General features: G+C 49.1%; 1 protein-coding gene across 1 annotated transcript in view; it reads right to left on the bottom strand.

Annotated features, from left to right (window-relative positions):
* Window positions 1–19,398: 19,398 nt before the first annotated feature.
* Window positions 19,399–24,530, bottom strand: part of CCDC60 (coiled-coil domain containing 60) — a 121,551-nt gene continuing 116,419 nt past the window's right edge. Inside the window, exons 11-14 of the mRNA XM_045200835.2 lie at window positions 24,326–24,448; window positions 22,091–22,222; window positions 20,309–20,498; window positions 19,399–19,916 (exon numbers count right to left, since the gene is read on the bottom strand). Coding sequence (XP_045056770.2) covers window positions 19,815–19,916; window positions 20,309–20,498; window positions 22,091–22,222; window positions 24,326–24,448 — 547 coding nt within the window. The 3' untranslated portion in view covers window positions 19,399–19,814. The remainder of the gene's footprint in view (window positions 19,917–20,308; window positions 20,499–22,090; window positions 22,223–24,325; window positions 24,449–24,530) is intronic.

Here is a 24,530-nt window from a genome sequence, read left to right as displayed (position 1 = left end):
AGAAGCAGACAAGTTATTTCCTAATGCTCCTTGCGGGCAGGTTCTTTATCTGGTCACGGCTGTATGTCCAGAGACTGAACAGAGGCTGGTGCCAAGGAGGTTTCAATAGACACTGGGCTATGGCAACATTTCACAGAGAAATCCTGTGTGTGCTGATGTTCAACCCCCCAAATATCGGGGTACAGCAGTATTTCATAGAGACCTGTGGCAGAAGAAGAAAAAGTCACATGGCTAGTACACCATGTATACTTTAATGTACTTTGTACATTAGCCCACTATGTACAAGCCATGTTATGAGCAGAGGCTCTGAAGTGAGAAAGGTCTTGGATGCACACACATACATGCACACACATACCACACACACGTGTACATGCACAGACATGTGCACACACACATACACCTCAGAGGAGGGGGAATTGATGTGAACTGGATGGAATTCCCAAGGCATCTTGTGAAATGGCTGTGACTATCTCAACTTCAGGGCCTCAAGTTGACTAACTGTAAAGTACTTGCGTTGCCTTGTGAATGACCAAACCTCAGTGACCTTGGAAATGGGCTGTTCACAACCAAGTTCAAACACTTCAAAATTTGAAGAAGGTGGAAATTTTTTTCTTCCCACAGTCATTCTTGTGGGTTCTGAAATACTTTGTAGCAAAAGCACCCAAACTTGGGGGCACACGGTCTCTGCTACTCTGTAACCTCAGTGGAGAGCCTGATTTTATTCTCTCCTGAAGCCCCTCCACTCTGCCCTCTTGTCGTTCTGCCTCCAAGCCCCTGTTCCGCATTCCACTGGTTGGGGTGATGACAGACACTTTGACCAGGGCACCACCCTCCCCCTAGAAGCTGTGCCCCTGTCATTTGTTTCTCTAAGGGGCAAGGCCCGAATCACTTTACCAAGTCACTGCTTTTTTTTTCTTTTCTTTTCTTTTTTGCCACTATTTGTCCACAGTCAAGATTTGTAACATTTACATTTTGTTCTGTCTCGTATAGAGAAATGAATTCTTTTGGGCTTTGTCCAGAGGTTAAATTGAAAACATCAGTTGATAGTTTCAAAAGTGTTATGTGCATATCACTTACTGTGGAGTCAAGCTGTGTGGTTGGACGTCCCGAGGACTTAACCCTGTGCCGTCAGAGTTGTGTCTGTCAAAGCCGATGTAATTAATAAAAACCGGGAGGAGAGGGCTGGAAGAGGAGCGGACACAGCATATCATAGCCATTTAGCTATTGCTACTTTCATTATATACCAACCATTGTATCTAGTTCATCCAGATTCTGTGTCAGTGTATTAGATAATTTATTTTTTTAGAGCTCCCTGATTTCCTCTTCTAATTTGGGCCATTTGTCTTCATGTCCACTGCACAGCTGTCATCCTGGGATTTACTTTTATTGCACTCCTGTCTTAATTGCTGTATTTTCATAAAAACTCTTTATGTTTGACTGGACAAATCCATCTACCTTGTTCTCCTTCAAAGTTCTCTCAGCTGTTCTTCACCCTTTGTTCCTCTTTGTGAAAAGTGTTTTTTGGTCTCAAGTGCAGACGGATGAGTTAATCATATTCCTCAGTTCATCTAATGTATTATTACTGGTCCAGTCGAGGCCCCACCATTGTATTATTTGTTAACCCTCCATTCTGCCATTCTCACTTCCCTGTCTTGTCCACCTGTCCCTGACATAGACACCCCCTCAAATGCATTTGCTAGACATGCCTGGAAGCATAGGTGATGTATGTGTATTGTTATAAAATGGATATTATTGTTTCATGTGCGTATGTGTTTAAATGATACACATTATATCACGCAACAGATTATCATTGTTTCTTCCTTTTTAAAGCCACCATTGCAATGCCATACGGAATAGTTTCACTCTCCGCCACATCCCCTGTGTTCCACCTACTCATCCCTTTCTGCCTTCCCTCAACCCCTGGCAAAACATGCCTAACATGAAGTTTACCGTTTTCACCATTTTTCAGTGTAAATCCTGGTACACGCTACGGTACGGATGAACCTTGAACACTCTGTGTTAAGTGAAACAAGCCAGACACGAAAGGGCAAATACTGTATGAATCAAACTTACACAGAGTGCCTAAAACGGGGACACCGACAGAGGATGTAGACTAGAAGTCACCAGGGGCCGGGGAGGGCGGGTGGGAGCAACGGGGACTTACCGTTTGGTGGGCACAGAGTTTCTGTTGGGTTGATGACAAGTTTTGGAAGTAGACAGCGGTGATGGTTATACAACACGGGAATGTACTCGATGCTGCTGAATTGTAGGATTCAAAACCCCACCATTCTTTTGGGTCACTCTTTCCCCCCTTCACTTTATAGATGTGTATCGTGACATTGAGAGAGGGTAAGTGACCTCCCCAAGGGTACACAGTCCCCGTGATTGCTGCCCAAGTCCCACAACTCTCGTGCCAGTTTTCTTTTCTCCGTCTTTTACCTCTATGCCTGATCAGCTTGAAACACCTTCTCTTCATTCTCTCTACTCCCACCCCACTCTTTCAAATCCACTTTCCTCTAATCAGGAGTTTCTCGGGAGTGGCACTGTTGACACTGGGGGCAGGAGAATTCTTTGTTATAGAGGAGCTGTCCTGTGCCTTGTAGGATGTTGATTTGAGAGGCATTTCTGGCCTCTACCCATTAGATGCCAGTAGCACCCTCGCCCCGAGTTGTGACAACCGAAAATGCCTCCAGTTATTGGCCTGTGTCTCCTGGAGGGCAAAGTCACTCCAGCTGGGCATCACTGCTCTAAAGCAGTGGTCTGTTGTTTTTGTTTTTTTTTTTAAATTTCTACAAGCTTCCTGGTGCCGCTGGTTCCGTGGGTTTGGGAAGCCTGCACTGAATAACACTGCTCTAAACTTCAGCCTAATAAGGTAACCAGATTCCCCCTCTGTTTTTGGAGATTGTATGTATCACACTTGTAATGCAAAATGACACCTCATTCAGTACAGCGTTTGCTCTAAATTAAATTACGTCCACTCTGCGGAAGGTGGGGATTCCAGCATTAAATTTTCAGAAGCAGAATGTTCCTGCGCACTAGGGACCGCACATGATACAGTTTCACTCCCTACCCTGGGCGAGTTAGAAACCAACTGGATAAATTACAAGGGAATGATCATCAGAACCAATCATTTCATTACTTGTGTTATTTTGAAAAATGGTGTAATGAGCCTCACCTACGCATTCAGCAAGCACAGTGAGAAAAATTTGTAGAATGAAGGGATTAACTCCTCATTGTGTTGTCTCAATCCACACACAGGCCCAGGTGAGCTCAGATTCTCGCTGGGCAGCCGAATGACCATTTGTAATTGCTCCGAGAGCTTCCTGGGAGAGCCGCACATTAGCAAGGGTTTGGAGGCAGCTCCGCGGACGAGCAGAAAGGGCTGTAAATGCCGGTCTAAATGTCTTCAATTAGACGTGAAGGGGTGGGCTTCCTACCTCAACCCAGCAAAGAAGCTCTTCTTGGGCTCCTAGGGAATTTTCACGCATCAAAGATTAAACATTTCCTGGATCTTTTTGGCTAATGCAGATACAACATGCTCCTGGTAAGGGGGAAATTTGTGGTTCTTTGGAGTAAGAGTGAAAGTGGAATTTTACAAATACAGACGAAGGAAGATTTGACTTTGGGCAGTGGGGGCACATGTGACATACAGATGATGTATCGTAGAAAGGTACACTCGAAACCTGTATAGTTTTACTAACCAACGTCACCCCAATACATTTAATTTAAGAAAAGAAGAGAAACTTTAGAACCACACTGAGTGGAGCCCATGTTGGACCGTTTTCTTTTTCTTTCTCTCCCTCTCCCAAGCTCCCTCTGCCTCCTTCTGTCCCTTGATCTTTTCGCAAAGTGGACGTAAGGAGGCTTACGCACTTTTCTTTTGTTTTATGATTTGCAGTGTGAGCTGCTCTGTCTGCCTGTTTTCCTTACAAGAGCCGGAACACAGCAGCAGAGTTCCAGGAAGTGGGATGTTGAGCAGCTGTAAGGATGTTCAACCATTTGGTATTGATTTACCATCTTAAATAACCATTCTGAAGGGTGAAGTTCAGTGCCGTGAAGCACAGTCACTTGGCTGTGCAGCTGAGCCCCAGAACTTTTCCATCTTGCAAGTCTGAACTCTACGCCCATCAAACGACTCCCACTGCCCCTCCCCCCAGCCCCTGGCAACCCCTATTTGGCTTTCTGCTCGGATGAGTTTGACTACTCCCGATGCTTCATGCAAATGAACTCATACAGCATTTGTCTTTTTGCGACTGGCTTATTTCAGCCAAATGTGATGCCTCCAAGGTTCGTCCACCTTGTAGCATGCGTCAGAATTTCCTTCTTTTTAAAGGCTGAGTCATAGCCTCTGTGTGTACGTACCACAGGCCTGTCCATTCGTGCACCGATGGGCTCTGGGGTTGCGTCCACCTCGGGCTGTTGCATATGCTGCTGGGACCTGGGTGTCCACATATCTCTTTGAGACCCTTGCCTTCGCTTCTTTTGGCTACAAACCAGAACTGGAACTACTGGGTCCTGTGGCAATTCTGTTTTTAATTTCCTCTGAGGAACTGCCATACTTTTTGTCACACTGGCTACACCATTCCACCACCATCCGTGCATAAGGCTTGCAGTTTTCCCACGTCCCCACCAATACTTGTTGTTTTTGGTTTCCTTGTCTTGTCCCACCCTAATGGGTGTGAGGTGAAACCTTATTGGGGTCAGTGTGTTTTGGTTACGTGCCTGGCATGATGCAGTGGCTAGGCTTGGAGCTTGTGGGTGTAAAACACATACGAATAACTAACTAGTTGTACACATTGCTTCAGAGGAGAAGTTATAGGGCTGGGGTGGAGAGCCTGACTAATTCCTGGACAAGGGGCGTCTCTTAAAGAGATGGTAGCTTATGGCCATGCATCCCCCCTGGATGGGGAACTTTTCACGCTGCTCCCTTACAAGGCTTCTGGCTGCTCATTTCACAGAGGCCCATGGGTCCTTTCTGAGCACACAACAGCTCTGGGGACTGGGACTTGCCAGACGTCTTCATTGGTCTTTAAAGAGCTCTTACTCTTGCCAACAGTTGTCCATCAGTAAATGGCGGCACCTCCTGGCCAGTTGCCTGTTAAATTAGTCTTTCCCCTCCAGAGAGTCACCCCTGGCCAAATGTTCCCTTGCTGGGAAGGATGCTCTGGTGACTCAAGGTGACCTGGATTTCTGTGATAACGTTTGCCAACTTGTGACCGGAAGTTGCAATGTCCTGGGGGTGGGGGAGATCACGGTGAACGGGGCCAGGAGAGGAGGCTGGATGCCGTTGTGTTTGGGTGCATTTTCTGTCGCTCTAAGACTCAGACCTTCTTTTGTGAAGTGGCAGGATTGCACTTGATGATCCCATCTTGCTTGGGATTTGGAGAGTTTGAGAGGAGGCGGCAAGGGCAGCTGTCCTGACACTGTCTTAGATAAGAGACGGGTGTGACGGGTGATGTCATAGGGAGACAGCAACCACAGGCACGCTCAGTTTGGGGGAACATGGCTGCAATCCCGAGCTCTTCTTTCCCACGCATCGAAGTCCAATGGAAAGCCCAATTGGAAGTGTAATGTTATGGTAGGGAAGCACACTTACCAATAGTACCTGAAGCTTAGCACATTCTCAAAAGCATATGCTGTTTTAAATTATTATTATGTATATTTTAGGCTCCACCTACAATCTGGGGTAGACAGGCTACACCGCACGGGCCAAATCCAGCCTGCCACCTGTTTGAGTATAACCCGTGAGCTAAGAATGGCTTTCGCGTCCTTTAAGTAGTTGAAAAACACAGAGGAATATTCTGTGTCTTGTGAGAGTCGTTTGCCATTCAGATGTCAGTGTCTGTAAATAAACCTTGATGGGACCACAGCGATGCCGATTTGGTTGTGTTACCTGTGACTACTTTCGCACTACGGTGGCACAGTTGCCACAGACATCCCAGGACCCACAAAACCTCAAATATTTATGATGTGGCCATTCCCAGAAAGAAAGTTCGCTGGTAATTTTCAGACTGTCGCCTTTATTGGAATCAACTTCGTGTTTGTGTATGTTTGTTGAATATTCGTCTTACCTGGGACGGGCATCTCGCTCACCATTGTTGTGCTAGATCTGGGTACGGAATGACAGTTCTGGTGAGTTCACTGTGACCCCGGCATCCGGCGATTCTCTGTCTCCTAGCAAAGCCTGCCTGTTCCCCATACCTGTTCTAAGGGCTTTCCCCTGGGCTCCAGCTCCTGAGCTCTCTGTGGGGCATCTCTCACTGCCTTCGCCCTAACCCTTTTATGGGATGCCCAGGAGACTGGGAGCAAGAGCAGGAGACTGTATCACAGAAAGGTTGGGGTCCAGGACCCTGCATCCTGACTCCACCTCGTCGTTGCCCCCGGGGCACTGCAGCTGCTGCCCCCTCTCCCCCGCCTCCTGCCACCCATGGGGCCGGCCTGTTTCCCACAGTCAGTGGTGCCTTTGACCATCTCTGCCCCCCAGAGCAGGTCAAAGCCCCCCGATTCCACTTTGTTCCAGAAAGAGGAGATCGCTTCCTTCCCCGCTGACACAGAAGTGTCTTTAGAGCCAAGCGTCTCTGCCCTCAGTGGAGGCCTTTGCTTCTCCTTTGCTCCATTCAGAGGCCTCCAAGAGTTGATTCTCCCCAAATCACAGAGAAGTCTCCCCTCCTCTGCTTCCCTCGGTGGACTCAACCTCTGTCTGAGGGGCAACTGAAAAAATACCGATGGTTTTAAAAGAGGGGTTTGTCTTCCACTTAAGCCTCCAAGATGGTACAAATATCAGGGCCCAGCTTCATAGCATGAATGAATGAATGAATGTGGTAAAATATAACCTATATAATTTTAAATAGCATATATAATGTATATAGTGTATAATATGCATTTTTCTCTATAGCCCATCATATAGTAAAACATATTTACTGTATATAATAAATTACATGCTAGATTACTATAAACATTGAATTAGTTTAAAAACTTTGGTACTTTATTGGTAGTTACCCGTGACTGTTACTGCATAGGGATTGTGACCTAGGGGTAGTCAGTCTCTGGTTCAGAATTAACTGAAGCTGAAAGCAGGCGCCAGACGTAGGATGAATCTTTAAGTGGGCGCCTGGGCTTCCCTCTGTGCCAGCCTGCAGTCTGGTGCCTGCTCCAGCTTCAGCTGGCCCCGGTGTCCCCAGGACTGGGGACAGAGGAGGTGAGGGGGTGAGGATAGGACAACGAGGGTACAGATTGGTGACACCGTTTTCCTGCAAGCATTCTTGCAAGTGTGTGGCCTACCGGTGGCAGGTTATTCTGGGCCCCTGAGCCTGTGGGGGTGCCATGGTGTGTTATTAACATCACCTGTGCTGAGTGGGCACAGATGGACGAAGTGGGTACCCAGGAAGCTGGAGGAAGGCAAGAGAGGCACGAGGTGGGATTGTGGGCTGAGCAAAGCACTTTGATGCTGCACCGGCGGTGTCTGGTTGGCCACTGACCGCGAGGCCCTTCTAGGGACAGCAGCCGTGATCAAAGAGCCAGTGGCTGTGCTGGTGCTGGTGATGGCAGTGGCGAGAGTGTGCCCATTTATGTCTCTCTTCTCTGCTATCTTTTTCTTACGATGAAAGCCGTAAGTTCATTGTGTACATTTAAAAAATGTAGGTGAGAGGAAAAAAAACTGAATCCAATCCCTGAGAGATTTCATTTAAAAAACTTTATGGAGCTTCTCCTAAAGTGAGGTTGTAGATTCTGGGACTAGAGGGATAATGGAACAGACTTCCTCCACCCTAGAATTTATAAACAGCTGAACGAATGAGTAAGATTTTTTCAGAAAGCGAGAAAGGCAGTGAAGAAAATAAAACAGAGCCCAGAGTGACTTGGTACATACAGGTGCGTTTAGCGAGAGATGACTTGTTCTTCACATTTTCATGGGCGTGCTTTTCAAGGCCTTTCCCCTCGCAGCTGCCCCTCTCTCTCTCTCCCGACCTCGTTAGGTACCGCCTCTCTGCAGACGGGGTCCCGATGAGCATTCTGTGCTGCAGTCTTGTTTGTCCATGTAATATACTGTGAACATCTTTCTGCTTTGTTGTTATTCACCTGCATCTTTATTTTATGGAGGCAGAGCAATGTGTCATGTAGGCCGGACCACACTCCTGTGTCCCTTAGGATGGCGCATGGGCTGCTCAGGTTGCTTCCAGGGCACTGAAGGGGTGATGCCCGGGGGGGGGCTGCCCTCTTCTCTCTGGCTCTGGCTGGTACTGCCCCTCACCTGGACCATTGAAATAGGCTTCTGATGAGTCCTCAGACTCCATCTCACACTCTTCAGGCCAGATCTTACATTCGTGATCATGTCACTCTTTTTCCCTGAACTACCATTGGTTCCCTATTGCCTACACAATAAAACCTAAACGCTTTGGCTTTATCGCTTTGGGGTTGGGCATGAGTAAAACCGCATGGCTCAGGAAGTACGTGAAAAGACACTCAACGTTCTTAGTCCCTAAGGAAATGCAAGTCAAAACCACAATGAGGTGCCACTTACTGGGTGCTAGGATGGAGAAATATGTCCTGTATATATGTGTATATATATATGATATACATATCAAGTACATTTAGTAGAATATATAATATATATAAAATGGAATTTATATACACGCAAGCACACACATCTATGTCTATATATAGCTATAGACTTATGTATAACGGAGCATAATAAGTGTTGTCAAGGATGCAGGAAAATTGGAACCCTCGTACATTGCCTGTGGGAAAATAAAATGGTGCAGTCTTAGTGGAAAACAGTTGGGCAGTTCCTCAAAAAGCTACACTTAGAATAACTGTACAACTCAGCAATTCCACTCTCAGGTCCATACCCAAAAGAATGGAAAACAGGGACTCGAATAGATACTTGTATGCCAGCATTCATTGTAGCATTCTTCACAATAGCCGAAAGATGGCAACAAGCCAAGTGTCCAGCAACAAATGATTCAACAAAGTGTTATATGATGGAATATTACTCATTCATACAAACGAATGAAGTTCTGGTCAACACTATTACATGAATGAACTGTGAAAACCTTACGTTAAGCAGTATAAGCCTGACACCAAAGGACAAATATATATGATCCCATTTACTTGAAAGATGTAGCATAGGCAGATTCATAGGGACAGGAAATGGATTAGAGGTTACCGTCTACTCGGGAATGGGGAGTTATTGCTCAGGGGTAGAGTTTCTGTCTGGAGTCTTGAAGAAGCTTCCGGAGTGATGGTTGCAGAACGGTGTGAATATCATTAACACCAACGAACTGCAGTCCAAAAATGGTTACAACAGTGAGTTTTAGGCTATGGGTATTTTGCCACAACGAAAACCAAAACAAACTGGACGCTTGTTCATCCCACCTCCTTACCTGTGCTCACACCGCCCACCCTTCTCAGTGCAGGCCTTTCTTCATGTCTGCCTGTCGAAACCCCTTTCCATTCTCCAGACCCATCTCAAGGGGCACCTCCTTCCCTGATGACTTCCCTAACTCATTGTCCCTCCATCTGCTCGCAAATCAACGTGACCTTTAATGTGCTTGAACTGTCCGAGTAATTATATATCCTCCTTTTGTTGCCTTAAGCCCTTACTAGGTTGTAAGTTCTTTGGGCCCTGGGACCTCACTTACCTTATTCATCTTTGCATTATTCATGCAACAAATATTTACTGAGCCCATGAAGTGTCAGCTTGAAATATAATGCCAGGATACCATAAGGTTCAATGAATGTTAATCTAAATTGAAATGTCAGAGGTGGTCTGAACCTCAAATTCTCCAAGGAGATTCCGAGGGGTGCAACTTGAAGGAGGGGCCGCCTGACTCCTGACTTAAAAGCCTTGTGGTCTTTCATTCTTGGAAGCAGTGGACTCTGACAGGTTGCTTTTTCTTTCTTCTCAGAACACGTATCACCCATCTTTTGGGAAAAATTTTTTTCCCTTCCCCCAATTCCAACCCTTGTGATTTGAGTGATCTGCCACGTGTCTTACATTTTTCTCTCTTGCTTGGTCACTGTTGATTGGTTGAAGGCGGACAACAGACCCAAGCCAGCTTTTCCCTGGGGTTTTTGAAACCAGAAGCGAGGAGAACAGTATTGCCACCTGTGTAAGAAGCTGGCGGGCAACGGGATAGCACAGGGCTGATGCACAAAATGGAGAGGGGAGGCGGAAAGAAAGACCCCCGGGACCAGGTGCATCAGAGACCCAGGTGTATCTGTCTGCGCCATAGCTTGTTGTTTCAACCTTCCCCTGTGTTCCGTGAGGCAACACACTCCCCTCTAGTCCAAGTGAGTCTGAGTTGGGATTCCATCCCTTGCAACCAAATCACGGCACCTCTCTGAGCCCACGCTTTCTCGTTATAAAGTGATGATAATAGAATTGTTCTGAGTATTAAACATGAGGCATATAAAATGCGTATGATAGCGCCTGGCCCATAATACAGCCCTGATCCATTTTAACAGTGATTGCTATTTGAATCAGCATCCACAGTGCCCGAGACGACGTGGGCTGTGTACTGAGGAAGAAGAGAGAACGTGGATTCCTCTTACAGTCCTGTCCAAGACGGTCACTCTTCACGACGCCAGTGCCTCTCTGCTGTCCGTCCTCTCTGGCCATGCCTCCTTCTCTGATGACAAACTGAGTTCTGAAGGTCCTTCACCGTTTGCAGCCAGCTCTCGCTGAGATGTCTCCCCCTGTTGGGGCTGGAGGCACAGAGGGGTTCGGTGCACCCCCTAAACAGAGCCTCACCTCACCGCATCCCGGTCCGGCCCAGCTGGTAGACACGTGGCACACGGCTCCAGGCGTTCGGCTGGTGTGTTGCCAGACACTAAAACCGTGTTGTTGGGGTTAAGTGTCTGGGGAAATGGGCTGTATTATGTCACCCGCTGAGGCTTTGAACAGTTAGAACTGCTGAATGAGCTGCCAGCTCCGCCTTTGTTCTTCAGGGGGCACACCTGTACTCACCGGGGAGGACACGCTGACACACCCGCTGTGAAATCTGTGAATTACCTGGGGAGGCGTCTTGTTCTTGCAGTGGCATTTAGTGGCAGCCTCTCAATTGTTATTTCAAATATTTTGTAAATTATTCAAGACATTAAAAGTATAATAACAGCAAACGCTTAAATCACAGCTATACTGTGCCAGATGCTGTTTTAAGTACTCTACATATGCTAACTCAATGGCTCACAGACTTTGCTGTATGTTAGAATCACCTAGGTAATTTTAGGAAGTCCCAATACTCAGGCCACACCTTGTACCTGTGAACTCAGGATCGCGGGCATCGGGAGTTGTAAGAACTCCATAGACATTCCAACATGCAGTCGAGTGTGGGAATTGGTGAATGAACTCATTCTGTTCTCAAAATGAGCCTCTGGGGCGGGTATACAGTTGTAGAAACTGAGGCATAACAGACAGGTTAAGTGACTTGCCCAAGGTCATGCAGCTGGTAGGTGTCAGAGTTCATGCTCTTCATCCTACCACACTTCACTACCCACCAAACAGAGGCCTGGAGTCTCCCCGGATTCTCGGTCCACATCCCACTGCCTGGGGACGCCTCCTCTCCCGCGGCTTCTCCTGGGCATCTCCCGAGTCTCCTCACTGGTCCTCTCTCCTTCCATCTCAGGCCCTCGACATGAGCTCTGTCCAATAGAAGCGTAAGGCACGCCACACATGTGATGTGAAAGTTTCTATGAGTCACATCTAAAGAGTAAAAGGGGGAACTTAACCCTGACTGGTGTAGCTCAGTGGATTGAGTGCGGGCTGCGAACCAAAGTGTCGCCAGTTCGATTCCCAGTCAGGGCACATGCCTGGGTTGCAGGCCAGGTCCCCAGTGGGGGGCCACATGCGAGGCAACCACACACTGATGTTTCTCTCTCTCTTTCCCTCCCTCCCCCTCTCTCTAAAAATAAATAAAACCTTAAAAAAAAAGAGTGAACTTAATCTCAATATATTTGATTTAAGCCAGTATACCCCCAGTGTTATCCTTCTGACATGTGATCAGTATGAAAAATATTAATGAGATAGTGTACATTCCTGTTTTTGCACACGAAGTGTTCTAGTCCTGCGTGTATCTTACGCCGCAGCACATCTTGGTCTGGACCAGCCGCGTTTCGTGTTCACACTACATGCGAGCCGTGGCCACCATACCGGACAGTGAGCCTCTCCTCCCTGCAGCTAGAAAGAAATTTCCGAAATGTCAACTATTCAACACGTGTCCCTGGTTCCCCATTCCTTTCAAAATGAAGTCGAGGTGGGGTGGAGGATTGAATGTGGGAGGTGGGGGTGGGTAGGGTGGAGGAGAGGAATGGGGGTGGGGAAATGGGGACGACTGTAATTGAACAATAATAAAAAAACAGTCCACCCGGGCATTTGTGATTGGGTTCCAACTCACCTTTCTAGACTGTCTTTTCAGAACCTCTTCCTGCGAGGACCGCCAACCTTACCAAACAGCTTCCTTCCCCCAGGCACACCCTCGTCACCCAGGTCTCTGTGCCTTTGCACAGATGGTTCCTTTTACTCCTTCTCTTCCCCCAGACCTAACTGAAGTGCCTCCTCCTCTGCAAATCTTCTAGCGTCCATCCGGGAAGCGTGAGTCCAGCCCTCCTACGGAGTCACGTGGCACTGGAACAGAGCTTGTGTCGTATTTCCTGCTAACTGTCCATACACGCGTTTCCCTCCGAAAACCAAGTGCATCCCCAGGGCAGGGACCACGGCTCATCCGTCTGTCTGCTCCTGGTGCCTTTCTCACTAAACGCCCGTCAGAGAGGCGTCAGACGCATTACGTCACGCCAGTTCCCTTCGTTCATTTTTATTACCTGCCTGGTTTGCAGACTTGTTTGTTTGCGGGCCTCATGATCTAACCCTCTCATTTTACAGATGGAGACACTGAGGCCCCGGATGAGGAGACGACTAAATCTGCCGCCACCCGGCCCCCTTCCTGGCTGGCTCCACTCGGCTATCCTGCTTCTCACCGGTAAGTTTTCTGGAGAATGTGAAATGGCTTTAGCTTGAAGAAGAGATGAGAAGGAAAGTGAATCTGCTTTATGTAATCAGCGGTTCATGAAATAATATGGCACAAATAAAATGTGTGTAAAGGAGACCGCATTTCAAATGCCCTAGGGTTGCTGGATGCGTAATGGAATCCTCTTACGCGTTCGGGTATAAAGAGAAAGGAGGTTGAACGGATGGTTTTTGTAAGTTTTTATCCAGGACTGCTTACAAGTGAGAGCCTGCTGCGGTTCGAGCAGAGCTGGCTGGCGGTGCTTCTGTGCCTCCGTAAGTAAAGATTGTTTGGGGTGGACCATCTGCTGCTTCGGTCGCCTGGAGCGTCAGCCCTGTGTGTGACCACGGCTGGGGGAGGTGATCATCACATGCCCAGCAGGGCCGGTTTGGGGCGCTAAGGCATTGCGGAGTGTTGTTTCATGCTCTTGAGTTCAAGTTCTTGGCCATCCGACTTCCTGGTAGTCTCCACCATTTGGAAATGTGACCCTGAACCTGGGACTTAGTGTAAAAGGAAGCTTTCTGATGGAACAAGTGTGGTCCAAGTTTCTCTTGGCAACCCTGGTTTGCTGGGAGAGAAGCCAGAGAGCCACGGGGGAGGCAGAGGGAGGGCCACTTAGGGAAGCGGCTGTCTGGAGCCACTGAGCCCAAGTCTGGGGAGCAAATCTCTCGGTCCCCGAGAGCATCACTGGGGTTCAGAGAGCAACGCCAGTCTGAGGGGCGTTCTGGAATTAATAAGGCAGGAGATTTAAGAAAAGGCATCGAAAAAGCCCGACTCACAGAGAACAGACGGGTGGTGGCCAGAGGAAGGGGATGGGAGAATTGGGTGGAGGTGCCCAATAGGTGCCAACTCCCCAGTTACAAGGTAAGTCCTGGGAATGTAATACGCAGGCAGCACGGTGACTGTAGTTCACGATACAGGTGTCCCCCCTCTTCTGTGGGTTTGCTTTCTACGGTTTCAGTTACCTGTCATCAACGGCCATCTGAAATATTATACGGAAAATTCTAAAAACAAAGGTAAGTTTTGAATTGTGTGCCTTTTTGCGCAGCATGAGCTCATCTTGCACCGCCCCGCCCTGTCCCCCCGGGTGGGAACCATCCCTTTGTCCAGCGTCTCCCTGCTGCAGATGCTCCCACCTGGTAGCCACTCAGGGGCCGTCTGGGCCACTGACGGGCATGAGGTCGCCGGTTGTGGTACCACAGTGCTTGTGTTCAAGTCACCCTTATTTTACTCGAGAGCAGCCCCAAAGTGCAAAAGTAGCAATGCTGGCGATTCAGACAGGCTGAAGAGAAGTTGTAAACTTTACCGTACGTAGGTATGTGTGCATCGGAGAAAACAGTACACGTAGGATTCGATACTATCTGGGGTTCGGGGCACACACCAGGGGTCTTGAAATGTATCCTCTGCAGATTGGGAGGCGGTGACTACTGTGTTTTCAAGTTGCTAAGAGAGATCTTAAAAAGCTCTTATCACAATAAAAAATTGTAACTATGTATAGAGATGGACGTTGACTAGACTCTAAACTTATTGGTGATGTTTCACAATATATACATAATGTCAAATCATTATGCTGTCCACCTGAAATGAATACAGTGTTATAGGTCAATTATATCTTAATGAAAAAAATTAAAAATGGAGGACACACCAAGAGGCGTTGTAGTGTGTGGGAAGTGAGGGTGGCAGTGGGACAGGGTGAGGCCGTTATTGACCAGTGCGCAGGGCAGAACGCTCTGCTCAGCCGGGTTTCCTGGCTCGCCTGTTTGAAACCGGATGCGTGGTGCCATCCTTGGTAGGGACAGAGTGAAGGGTCCAGGGCCCATCCACATCTAAATTACTAATCGTGCCTGAGACATACTGAAGCCAGCTATAGATAGGTGAAGGGGAAGATCGTCAGTAAGATTACGGTACGTCTGCAGGATGACAGGTGAGTATTCGACTTAGGGCGGGGATCCCACTGTTAGGTATACATGTAAATGTCGCATCCTTCTGTATGTGCCTGAAACGAACGTGACATTGCATATCGATGCTACTAAAGTAAAAAAAGGTAACTATGAATACACATTCCAGTATTTTCTTCTACTTGCTAACAGGTCATCTCGTGTACCCTGTCTCCGCTCTCCCACTTGGGAGACCGTGGAGCTAAGAAGTCCACGTACCCAGTGCCACATCTCCCAGTGGCGGCTACCCGAGCGCTGGCTCCGGTGACAGTCCCCACCTTATGTTTATTTCATGCTCTTTTAAATCCAAATGGGCTCTTTCCCACCTGCTGCAAAGCCGAGTGATAAAACATCTGTGTTCTTCGTCTTTCCTTTTTCTCTTGATGGATGTTGTGGGTTTGACTCACGATTTTCTCTTCGATTTACCTGCTTGACAGAGCTGGTGACGGTCTGTCCCCTACTGCCCCACCAGCCCCGTGAGAGGACCAGCACTGCCTCAGGGGCGTCTGGAGTTTGGCTGAGGTTGTCCACAGATTCCTTTTCCCTCTCCTGTGGCATTAATTAGAAATCTTTTTTGTTGCAAGTGAAGGAAACCCAACTGGATGTGGCTTATGCGGAAAAAGGAATTTGTCAGCCCCGGTCACTAAACACTTTGAAGATCTGGCTACATCTAGGCGCTCAACACCATGTCCCTGAGATGTAGTGTCTGTCTTACCGCAGTTTTCAGCTCGGTTTTCTTCTCTTTGTTGGCAATGTCTTTGTGTGTGGTGGTTTCCAGAAACTCTAGGATTATTTTATGCTTAGAGTCAACAATTCTGGAAGAAAGCCTCTTGTTCTCATCAATTCCAACTGAAGTCCAGGGATGGCCTTGTACTGGATGACCGTGGGTGTCCCGCCCTGCACTGTCAGCTCTGGTCAGGTGAACGGAAGGCTTGGATTGGCCAGGTCTTGCTCCCACGACCACACCCAGCACTGGGGTCGAAGTGCTGTCCGTCCACAGTGAAGGGGAGTCCAGGGGAAGGGGCTGCGAGTTCCACGCCGTCCACACCTTTACTGAGCACTTTCCTTGGCAGAGGCTCAGCCACAGTGTTGGAACAGCAGAGGCTTGTGCCTGGATTGCAGCTTTCTCCTGGCAAAGCAGCTGTGATGCTGACTGCTCAGAATCAGGCCAATTTCATAGATTCGGAACCCAGGCCCCAGTGACAGTGCCCTCACTTGAGATAGCCGTAGGTTCAGGAGGCCCCAGGCCACCTGCCCTTCTGACCAGCAGGCTCCTATTTGGGGGTTACCAGTAGCCCCCAGGTCCAGTAATTCAACAAACAACTCGCAGAACTCAGGCCAGTGGAACGCCATGGTAACAATTGTATTTAAAGGGCACCAGTAAAGGCCATCCGAAGGAAGGGGTGGAGGCCGAGCCCTGGGAGGGCTCCCAACGCGGAGCTTCCGTGTTCCCAAGGTCATTACCCTTCCGGCACAGCAGGGTATGGTTGGCAACCGGGGAACTCGCTGGAGCTCCTGGCATTCAGAGTTTTCATTAGGGTTTCATGACGAAGGCATGGCTGAGCGAACCAGTAACCCTGTGACTGAACTCGAGCTCCCTTCCTTCCCTGACCCTCAGGAGGGACAGACTGACATCCCAGGACCCAAAGCCCCCTCCCTCTAGTCACATGGCTGGTCGTTGGACTGAGGCCAGCACCGCCCCTCTGCCCCGCCCCCCCAGGGTCCCCCAGTAGTCACCTCATTAACGTAAACTCAGGTGTGGCCTGAGGGCCCCACCAGGAATAAGAAGGGTACTTCTTTCATTTGGGAACTTCTGGGGGCTTAGAGGCTGGGTCCCAGGAACTGGGGGCTAAACACCAGACTTTCTCCTTATGATACGACAGTCTCCTCGGCGGGACCCCAGCTCCTTCTCAGGCTGGATGGTGACACTGCCCACTGTTCTTTGCTGCCACCACTTGCAGACCCAGCACCAACTTCCGGCTGAGACTTTCGGCACCTTCCTCCCACAGCCTCAGCAGAGGTCTCTTCTGGGTCTCCTCCTGGACCCCCTGGCTCCCCATTGCCAGCCCCATTCTCTCTTCCTCCCAAAGCTGTGTCCTTGGAAAAGTCCAACTCTCTGTGTCCCCGTCTCTTTATTGGTAAAATATGGGATGTATTGGGTTGGCCAAAAAGTTTGTTTAGTTTTTTCTGTACAACGGCTCTAGTAGTGCTGAGTTGTCTTTAACTTCATTTAATACAATTTTGTTAGATTGTGTTGTGACAGCTGTCATATCAGAATGCACTTTAAAAAATTTGTTGAAATTGGTGAATTTTTGTGTAGCCATTTTAATACCGAAGATGGGAGAAAATATGTAACATTTTCAGCACATTATGCTTTATCATTTCAGGAAAGGTAAAAATGCAACTGAAATGCAAAAAGAGTTTTGTGCGGTGTAGGGAGAAGGTGCCGTGACTGATTGAACGTGTCAAAAGTGGTTTGGGAAATTTCTTGGTACTATTGACATTTTGGCCAAATAATCCTTTGCTGTGGGGCTGTCTGATGCATTGGAAGGTGTTTAGCAGCACCCCTGGCCTCTGCCCACTAGAAGCCAATAGTGGGAGATAGCCAACATACTCAAAATACCCGAATGAATAACTTATTGGTGAAGATGAAAAATGTGTCTTTTATTTTATGGAGAAAAACCAGAAGGACTTTTTGGCCAACCCAATAGATCAGTTTTGACTCAGCGAAGATGGTACTTCTCCCAGGAAGCTTTCTCTGGAGGACACTTTTGCTTATTTTCTTGTCCCTAGCACCTGAATTCCTTTCCTTTTTTAGGGGGAGAGGAATCTTGCACTTTATGAGACAAATCTTCCTCCTGTTACAAAAGTCAGAAGAGTCAGAACTTGCTTTCTCAGCCTTTCGTGCAGCTTGGATGTGATCACATGACCTAGGCTTTGACACTCAGACCTTTAAGTTCTGGGAGGTGGCGGCGTAGAGACTCAGGGTTGGTGGCTGACTCCATGGAGCACTCCGTTCCCCCCCCCCCCCAGTCCCTAACCCCCGGTGCGTTTTCCTTGCCTCTCTTTCTCCTAAGCTATAAAGGCCCTTCTTTTGCCTCTCTATAACTCCTTTCTGCACCCATTTCTTCTACGGCTCACTTCTTTGACCTCCGTGACTGTCTAAATAAACTTTCTCTTGTAGTTTCAAACAAATAAAAGACTCAGGGTGAAACTGGCCAGAATCAGATTTCATCGTCTGAAGACATCGTCTGATACGCCTTCCTTGACCTGCCAAATGGGCCAGGTGGCTTTCTGGATGCTCCACCTGCAGCCCTTTGTCTGTCCCCACCTCCACGGTTACAGCTCACATGTATCGGGTCTTCCTGGGAGTTACACGCTCCCTCACTGATTCCTTAGTGCTATACCCATTTTACAGATGTGGTATGTGGACACGAAGACACCGTCCAAAGTCATGCAGCTAGGGAGAGCAGTTAGGAATATTCTCAGTCTGACGCCAGAACCTTCTCTTTTACCCATCATGCCAGAGGACCACTGTTTAACCCTTTCTGCACCACCCTGGAGGATAGAGTGTAAGTGTCTATTTTGTACCTCTGGCATCTCTCAACAGGCCTGGGACAGAGTAGGTGCTCAATAAATACTCAAACTCAAGTGGATGACAGGGTCTCACCTGGCTCTAACACTCCACGAACACCCATGAGCTGCCCGCCTACCAAACGGCGCCCCTTCCGCCAGTCACCCCCTCTAGAACTTGTTTTCCAATCAACGGGAATCATTCTTCACCTTCACGCACCTCTTCCCACGAACACCTCCAGATCCACGCGACGCTGAAAGTTTGCTCCACGGGTCAGCTTTTCTTTTCCACCTCTGTTCCTGGTTCTTGGGCCTTTGGGCATGAAGGTGCCCCTGAAGCACCTCTGGCTCGTGCCCTCCCACCTCCAATTCTTTAATGAGAAGAATTTCACACTGTTGGTCAGAGTTTCACATCTTTGGGAAAGTTTTGGCATAGTTAATTTTGCCATTTGGAAGATTTAAGGTTTTAGAAATGTGTCATTACTGAATCCCTGGCTCTGCCTCCCAACTAAAAGATGACCAGTTTAAATCCCGAGACAAAACCCTCCAAGTATTTCTCCCTGTGGCTCTTCTTTGGGCCTGGGAGTTAGGGGGCAGGTATGTATTGCTTCCTCTTAGTCCCTGCTCTATTTTAGTTGTAACAGATCTTTTGTTCAAATAAATATTCCTTGCCTAAGCAGGGTAGGTCTTGTTGCTGCCTTTTTTGTAGAAGGTTTTGTTTTGGGGGCTGACACGGGGCATGTAATACTAACATACACCACTGGGTGGTGCTACAGCTCTGAGAAATAGTCTCAGATAATGGCGAGCAGGAGGGTGGAGTAAATCTTTCGGTTTCAGCATCTCCCCTGCCCAAGACGGACAGACGTGTTCTGGACTTGGCTCTGCTACAATAAAATCACCGAGCCCTGGGCCCATTGCATGACAGATGCTCACTAAGCGGTAACTGCTGTTCCTGTTGGTATCTGAGTACCACACCCAAATTCCACAGCTCCAACTCTCTCCCAGCCAGACATCCAACATTCAGCTCAATTTTATTATCCAGAGTTTGAGGAAGAGAAATACAGTGCAGGAATCTGAGAGGGAGTGGGTAGAGTCAGGCTGGACCAATGAGGAGCAGAGGCTGGAAGGCTGAGACTGGGGCGTGAGGGTGAGGGGCGTTGTTTCTGGGAGTCTGCCCCTTTAGAATGGTGGCAGGAGTCAGTCTCCAGGTGACCCCACAGCGTCATCATGGGCATCCAGGAGAGGAGGCAGGAAGCAGGAGCACGATGTAGACCAGCCCTCCTCCCCTGGGACAGCTGGTCGCCTATATCTGGACGCTGTGGGGCCGGATGGGGTTGCTGATGCGGTTCTGCAGCCAGGTGATATAGTCTGCTTGAGGCATATGGATAATGTGTTCTCGCACAAACTGCAGGGCAAACACAGTGGAGCTCAGATTTGGTCTGAAAGCTAGACTCCCTGCCTTCCCCCCTCCCCCCGAAGTTCCCGGACTGTTTGCGATTGGGGCTGGTGGTCTCAGGATGCCTCCAACCACTCAGGCATTCCTAATGCCGCGAGCATCATGCCGGGGGTGGTGTAGGGGTGGGGTGGGGCGGGGATGGTTCTTTTAAGAAAAAGATCCCTTTCTAGCGTCCTGGTTCAGCAGGCTGATTTTAAGCCTCTTCTGTTGACCCAAAGCCAAGAAGGAGATCTTTGTCTTTCTAATTGTGCTCCCAGCCCTTAAATGGTGCTTGGAGGTTGAGAGGTGAGCATCGAAGGAGGGCACCCAAGGCATTGTGGGGGAGGGCAGAGGGCAGTTACCTCGATGGCCACAGCGATGTCGGGAGAGCACAATTCCCAGATTCTCAGGTCCTGTAGCACCTTCAGGAGGACGTGGGGCCTGATCCTCAGGTCCAGGTTTTCCCCAAACTTCTGCAGTTTTGCCAGGATCTTTTTGGCGGGACGGAAATTCTTCAGGTCTTCAGGGAGTTTGGACAGAAGATCGAAGTACCTGCAATGTCAAGGAGAGAGGGCTGGTCAGGAAGCTGCTGGGAGGTGGGCCTGGGCCCCTCGGGCCCTGCGCCGCTGCTCTCTGTCTACCCCTCGTCTGATGCCTCTGGGGCAGCATCAGGCTTGTCCGGGGGACTCCCCTCCATCCCACCTGTAAGGGGCCCACAGATCCAGCAAGTCTTTAATGCGTAAGGGTAGGAGTAGCTGGGGCATGACTTGCGTTTCGTTAAACAAACAGATCAGGGACGTGCTTTAAAGAGATGCATGTATGATTTTTCTGACACGCAGACAATGCGAAAAACTTACAGGAATGGAAGGGACACTGAGATTTTGAAGCTTCACTTTTGAGAGTGACTCAGGCCAGGGAGGACACGGACACACCTGTGGGAAACTTCCCAGGATGCAGAAGGCTCTCCCACAGGAGATGTCGGCGGAGGGGGAGGCGGGGGGACGGGGACGGGGATAAAGAGGGGGAGGAAGTGTGTGTGTATTTGCCACGCTCCGTAGTGGATAAGCTCGGGCCACAGCTCCGTGTGTTTGGCGGGCTTCGAGAGCCTTTCTGCGTGCTGTGCCGGAGTGTGAGGGTCGCCTGGTAATTCATGGTGGGAACAAGGTAGGTTCTGACCTGGAGGTGGTTGAGATGTGATTGGAGTTTAAGGCACCCCTTTAAAAAAAGGGGGGCTGGCATCTCTTAAAATAGAAGGTGCCCCCCAATATATATGTACCCATTGTGGAAAAATTTGAAGAAATTGACCACCCACCATTCATTTTGGGCTCCTCATACTCTTATATATTTCATACTTTCTGATCTGTATTTATATATATTTATTCATGCCTCTTTGTAAGCTCCCGTTCCACATTATTAAAATCATGGAAGGAATTCTGGGTGTGTTTTTAGACTTTCTCATCTCACGCGGAGAGCTAGCTTGATGTGCTCGCCCCACCAGGATTAGACTGTAAGATAACAGTTCATCCGACTCCAGTTCTGGTCGCAGACTAGCACAGGCACTGGGGTCACACAGGGTTTTAAATCCTAATGTTTCCTCGTTTGCAAAGCAGCGATTAATATGAACACATCGGGATTTTCGTGGGGATAAAACAAATAGCCATCCTGTAATCGCTCAATTTACGTTGCTGTTGGTTGTACTTACGACCCCCGGGCACTGTGTTCCTAGGATGTGCCTGCCTGCTTTTGTATCCTTCAGGGGTTCAATTATTTGGGGACTACAGTGATCGCCCCTTAGGCCTCTGACTCTGTAGAAGTTTTCAGGTTGGTTTCCCTCATCTGCTGCTCCCATGGGGGCTGGTGAGTTAGTCCTTGTTTGCAAACGTCTGAATCAAACAGGAGACAGACACAGAGGACAGAGCCAGCAGGGTCGAACGTGCTCCAGGAATGGAAGGATTCTGGCCTGGCTGTGCTCTGGGGATAGTCCGTGTGTGTGTGGGGGGGGGGGCCCTCTTGCTGGCCGAGGACAGTTTGGGAGAGATGCCTGTCCAGGTCTTGACCGTGAACAGGATCTAATGCGATTTTTTAACAGCAGCCGTCCCTTCACCCCTTCAAGGACCGTCTTATCCGGTTCTCGGGATCTTTACCAGTGGTCGGCGACTTCTTCCGCACGGCCTTTTACCACGGAGGCTTTGTGTCTCATTTTTGCTACGTCCTTTTGAAAATTCGAGACGAGGACGAAAGCGTGGAACTTCTGGAGACCTCTCTCTTCCTGGCGCCTGCGTCACAGGTTGTTTGAGAAAGAGGAAGAAGGATCAGACCCCTGTCTCCTTGAACCACGCCAGCTGCCCTCCGCGATCGGACGTGAACACGTTTTCCCTGGGGAGGCGCTTCTGAACCCTGCTAGCCACTGTTGAATTTACTCTCTGGCTTGGCTACGCGATGACGCGACTCTCTTTAAAGTCCTGAAGTGCTTTTTTCTTGCTAAATCCAGTAACTTTCTGTTTTTATTATTTTTTTTAAAGTTAACTCTCACTCTGGCTGGTGTAGCTCAGGGGATTGAGCACAGGCCTGCGACTTGAAAGGTCACCAGATTTGAGCCCAGGTCACGGCACATGCCTTGACTCGTGGGCCAGGTCCCCCACTGGGGGTCTGCGAGAAACACTGATGTTTCTGTCCCTCTTTTTCTCCTTCCCCTCCCTCAAAAATAAATAAAATCTTTTTGAAAAAGTCAACGCTCATCATCTCTCTAATTTTGATGGTATTCACGCAGTTCTTGTCTGTAAAGTGAAGGGTAATAATGGTTCCTAGTTCTTAGAGGAGAGAATTAAATAATACAGTGGGCTTAATGACAGCCTCACAGTGGGTGTTTAACTCAGGTTGGTCCCTCTCTTCTCCACTCCCCTTATCATTTTGCACATTTGTCCTGTCTCTCCAGAGAGAGAATCTAGCCATGCCGTTCACCTATATGTACATTTCAGCGGCTTCAAGTTTTACTCAGAATGAATTCCTCTGAGTGACTTGCCCTCCAAGGCCCTGGATTATTCAGCCCCTACCTTTTCCAGCTTTACCCCTGTCCCGCCCATCTCTTCTCTCCCAGAATTTTACCCTTTGGCTCATGATCAAAATCTTTGCGATAAAGTTCAACCTCCACAGCCAGGCTAGTAAGGCTTTTTATGACCTGGCCTCTGTCTGTCTCTGATAACCTTGTAAGCAACTTAAGCCCCAGCCACACCTGGCCCCTGGCAATTCCTGGCCCACAATGCCCCTTCTGGCTCTAGGATTTTGCCGTTCTTTTCCCTAGAACTCCCTGCCCTCCTACTTTGTATGACTCTCCGGATTTGAATTTCACCTTTACTGCTTAGCTACTGGGTGACCTTCGGCAAGAGACATCTCTGAGCCCACTTTCCCCATCTCTGAAATGGGTCTAACAGTAGTGCCTGCCCCATAGGACTGCTGTGAGGACTAAATGTAAGTGAACACAAGGCGCTTACACCTGCGACTGGTACACAGTAAGGGCCCTGGAAACATCACCTGTTTTTATTAAGCTGAAAGTGTCGTTTCTTCCAGGAAGACCTTGCTGCTCGCTGTGGCAGGGCGTCCTGTCTCCCTGTCCCCTAGCCCCCTGCTCACCTCCCTGTTGGCCCTCACCACCCTGTGTGGTCAGAGCCTGTGTATGTGTCTGTCTTCCTCGCTAGACTGGGGGCTCCCAGAAGGTGGGGACAAGTCACCCCTGGCTCCGCGGCCCGGAGCAGCCAGTCCCTCCACCCTGACGGGGTGAGAGGGCAAAGGGCTAGCATGCAACCTTTGACGGGTGGACGAGTTCATCAGGGTGAATGCAGCCAAGGGGCAGGCTGCAGCGGGAGGCAGCTACCAGGTTGTCAGAACAGAAGAGGAAAGTTTCCGATGGCCTCCGCCTGCTCTAACGTCCAACTCCAAGTGGCCCAGCTGCCATCTGCCGCTTCTCTGTCCTCTTCAACTTCTCCCCGTCCCTCTCAGCCTTAGGACTTAGTACGTACGTGTCCTGCTGCCTGGAGTGTCCGTCCTCCCTCCATCCACCCCACCAGCTCCTCCCTACCCCTCAGGGCTCAGCCGTAGAGTCACCTGACCTAAATGAGGCCCCCATGGTTTCTCCCTCTCTCACTGCGCCCTGTTTCCTTCCTGTGTGGCAATGATGGTAATTTGTACCTGTGTCTTTATTAATTCGATTCTTTTGCTGCTGCCCACGTTTTCCAGGAGAGACTAGAAGCCTTCTGAGGGCAGAGAACATGTCCTTGCCATCCCCTGCCCTAGCCCCAGCACCTGCACCTGGCATCAGGTGGGCACACAGTTGGTGCCAGGTGAATGTCCCCTTGAGTGAATGTGTCTGTGTGTGCCCTTACTTCATGAGGATTTCCATCTTGTCCTGTAGACAGAAGCCGGCCTCCTGGGCCACGCTGTAGAACTTGGCCTTCATGGTGCTACACACGCTGCTCTTGCAGTGGATGAAGTCGCGGTTGGTGCGGCTGCGGACAAAACCAGGCAGGGCTGGGGCATCAGGCCCGAGACGGACCCATGAGGCTGGCCTCTCTGGGCTCCAAGGTGCTC

This window comes from Desmodus rotundus, chromosome 7 (genome assembly GCF_022682495.2).
Source record: "Desmodus rotundus isolate HL8 chromosome 7, HLdesRot8A.1, whole genome shotgun sequence".
NCBI classification, from domain to species: Eukaryota; Metazoa; Chordata; class Mammalia; order Chiroptera; family Phyllostomidae; genus Desmodus; species Desmodus rotundus.
This window is presented reverse-complemented; position numbering and strand designations above follow the sequence as displayed.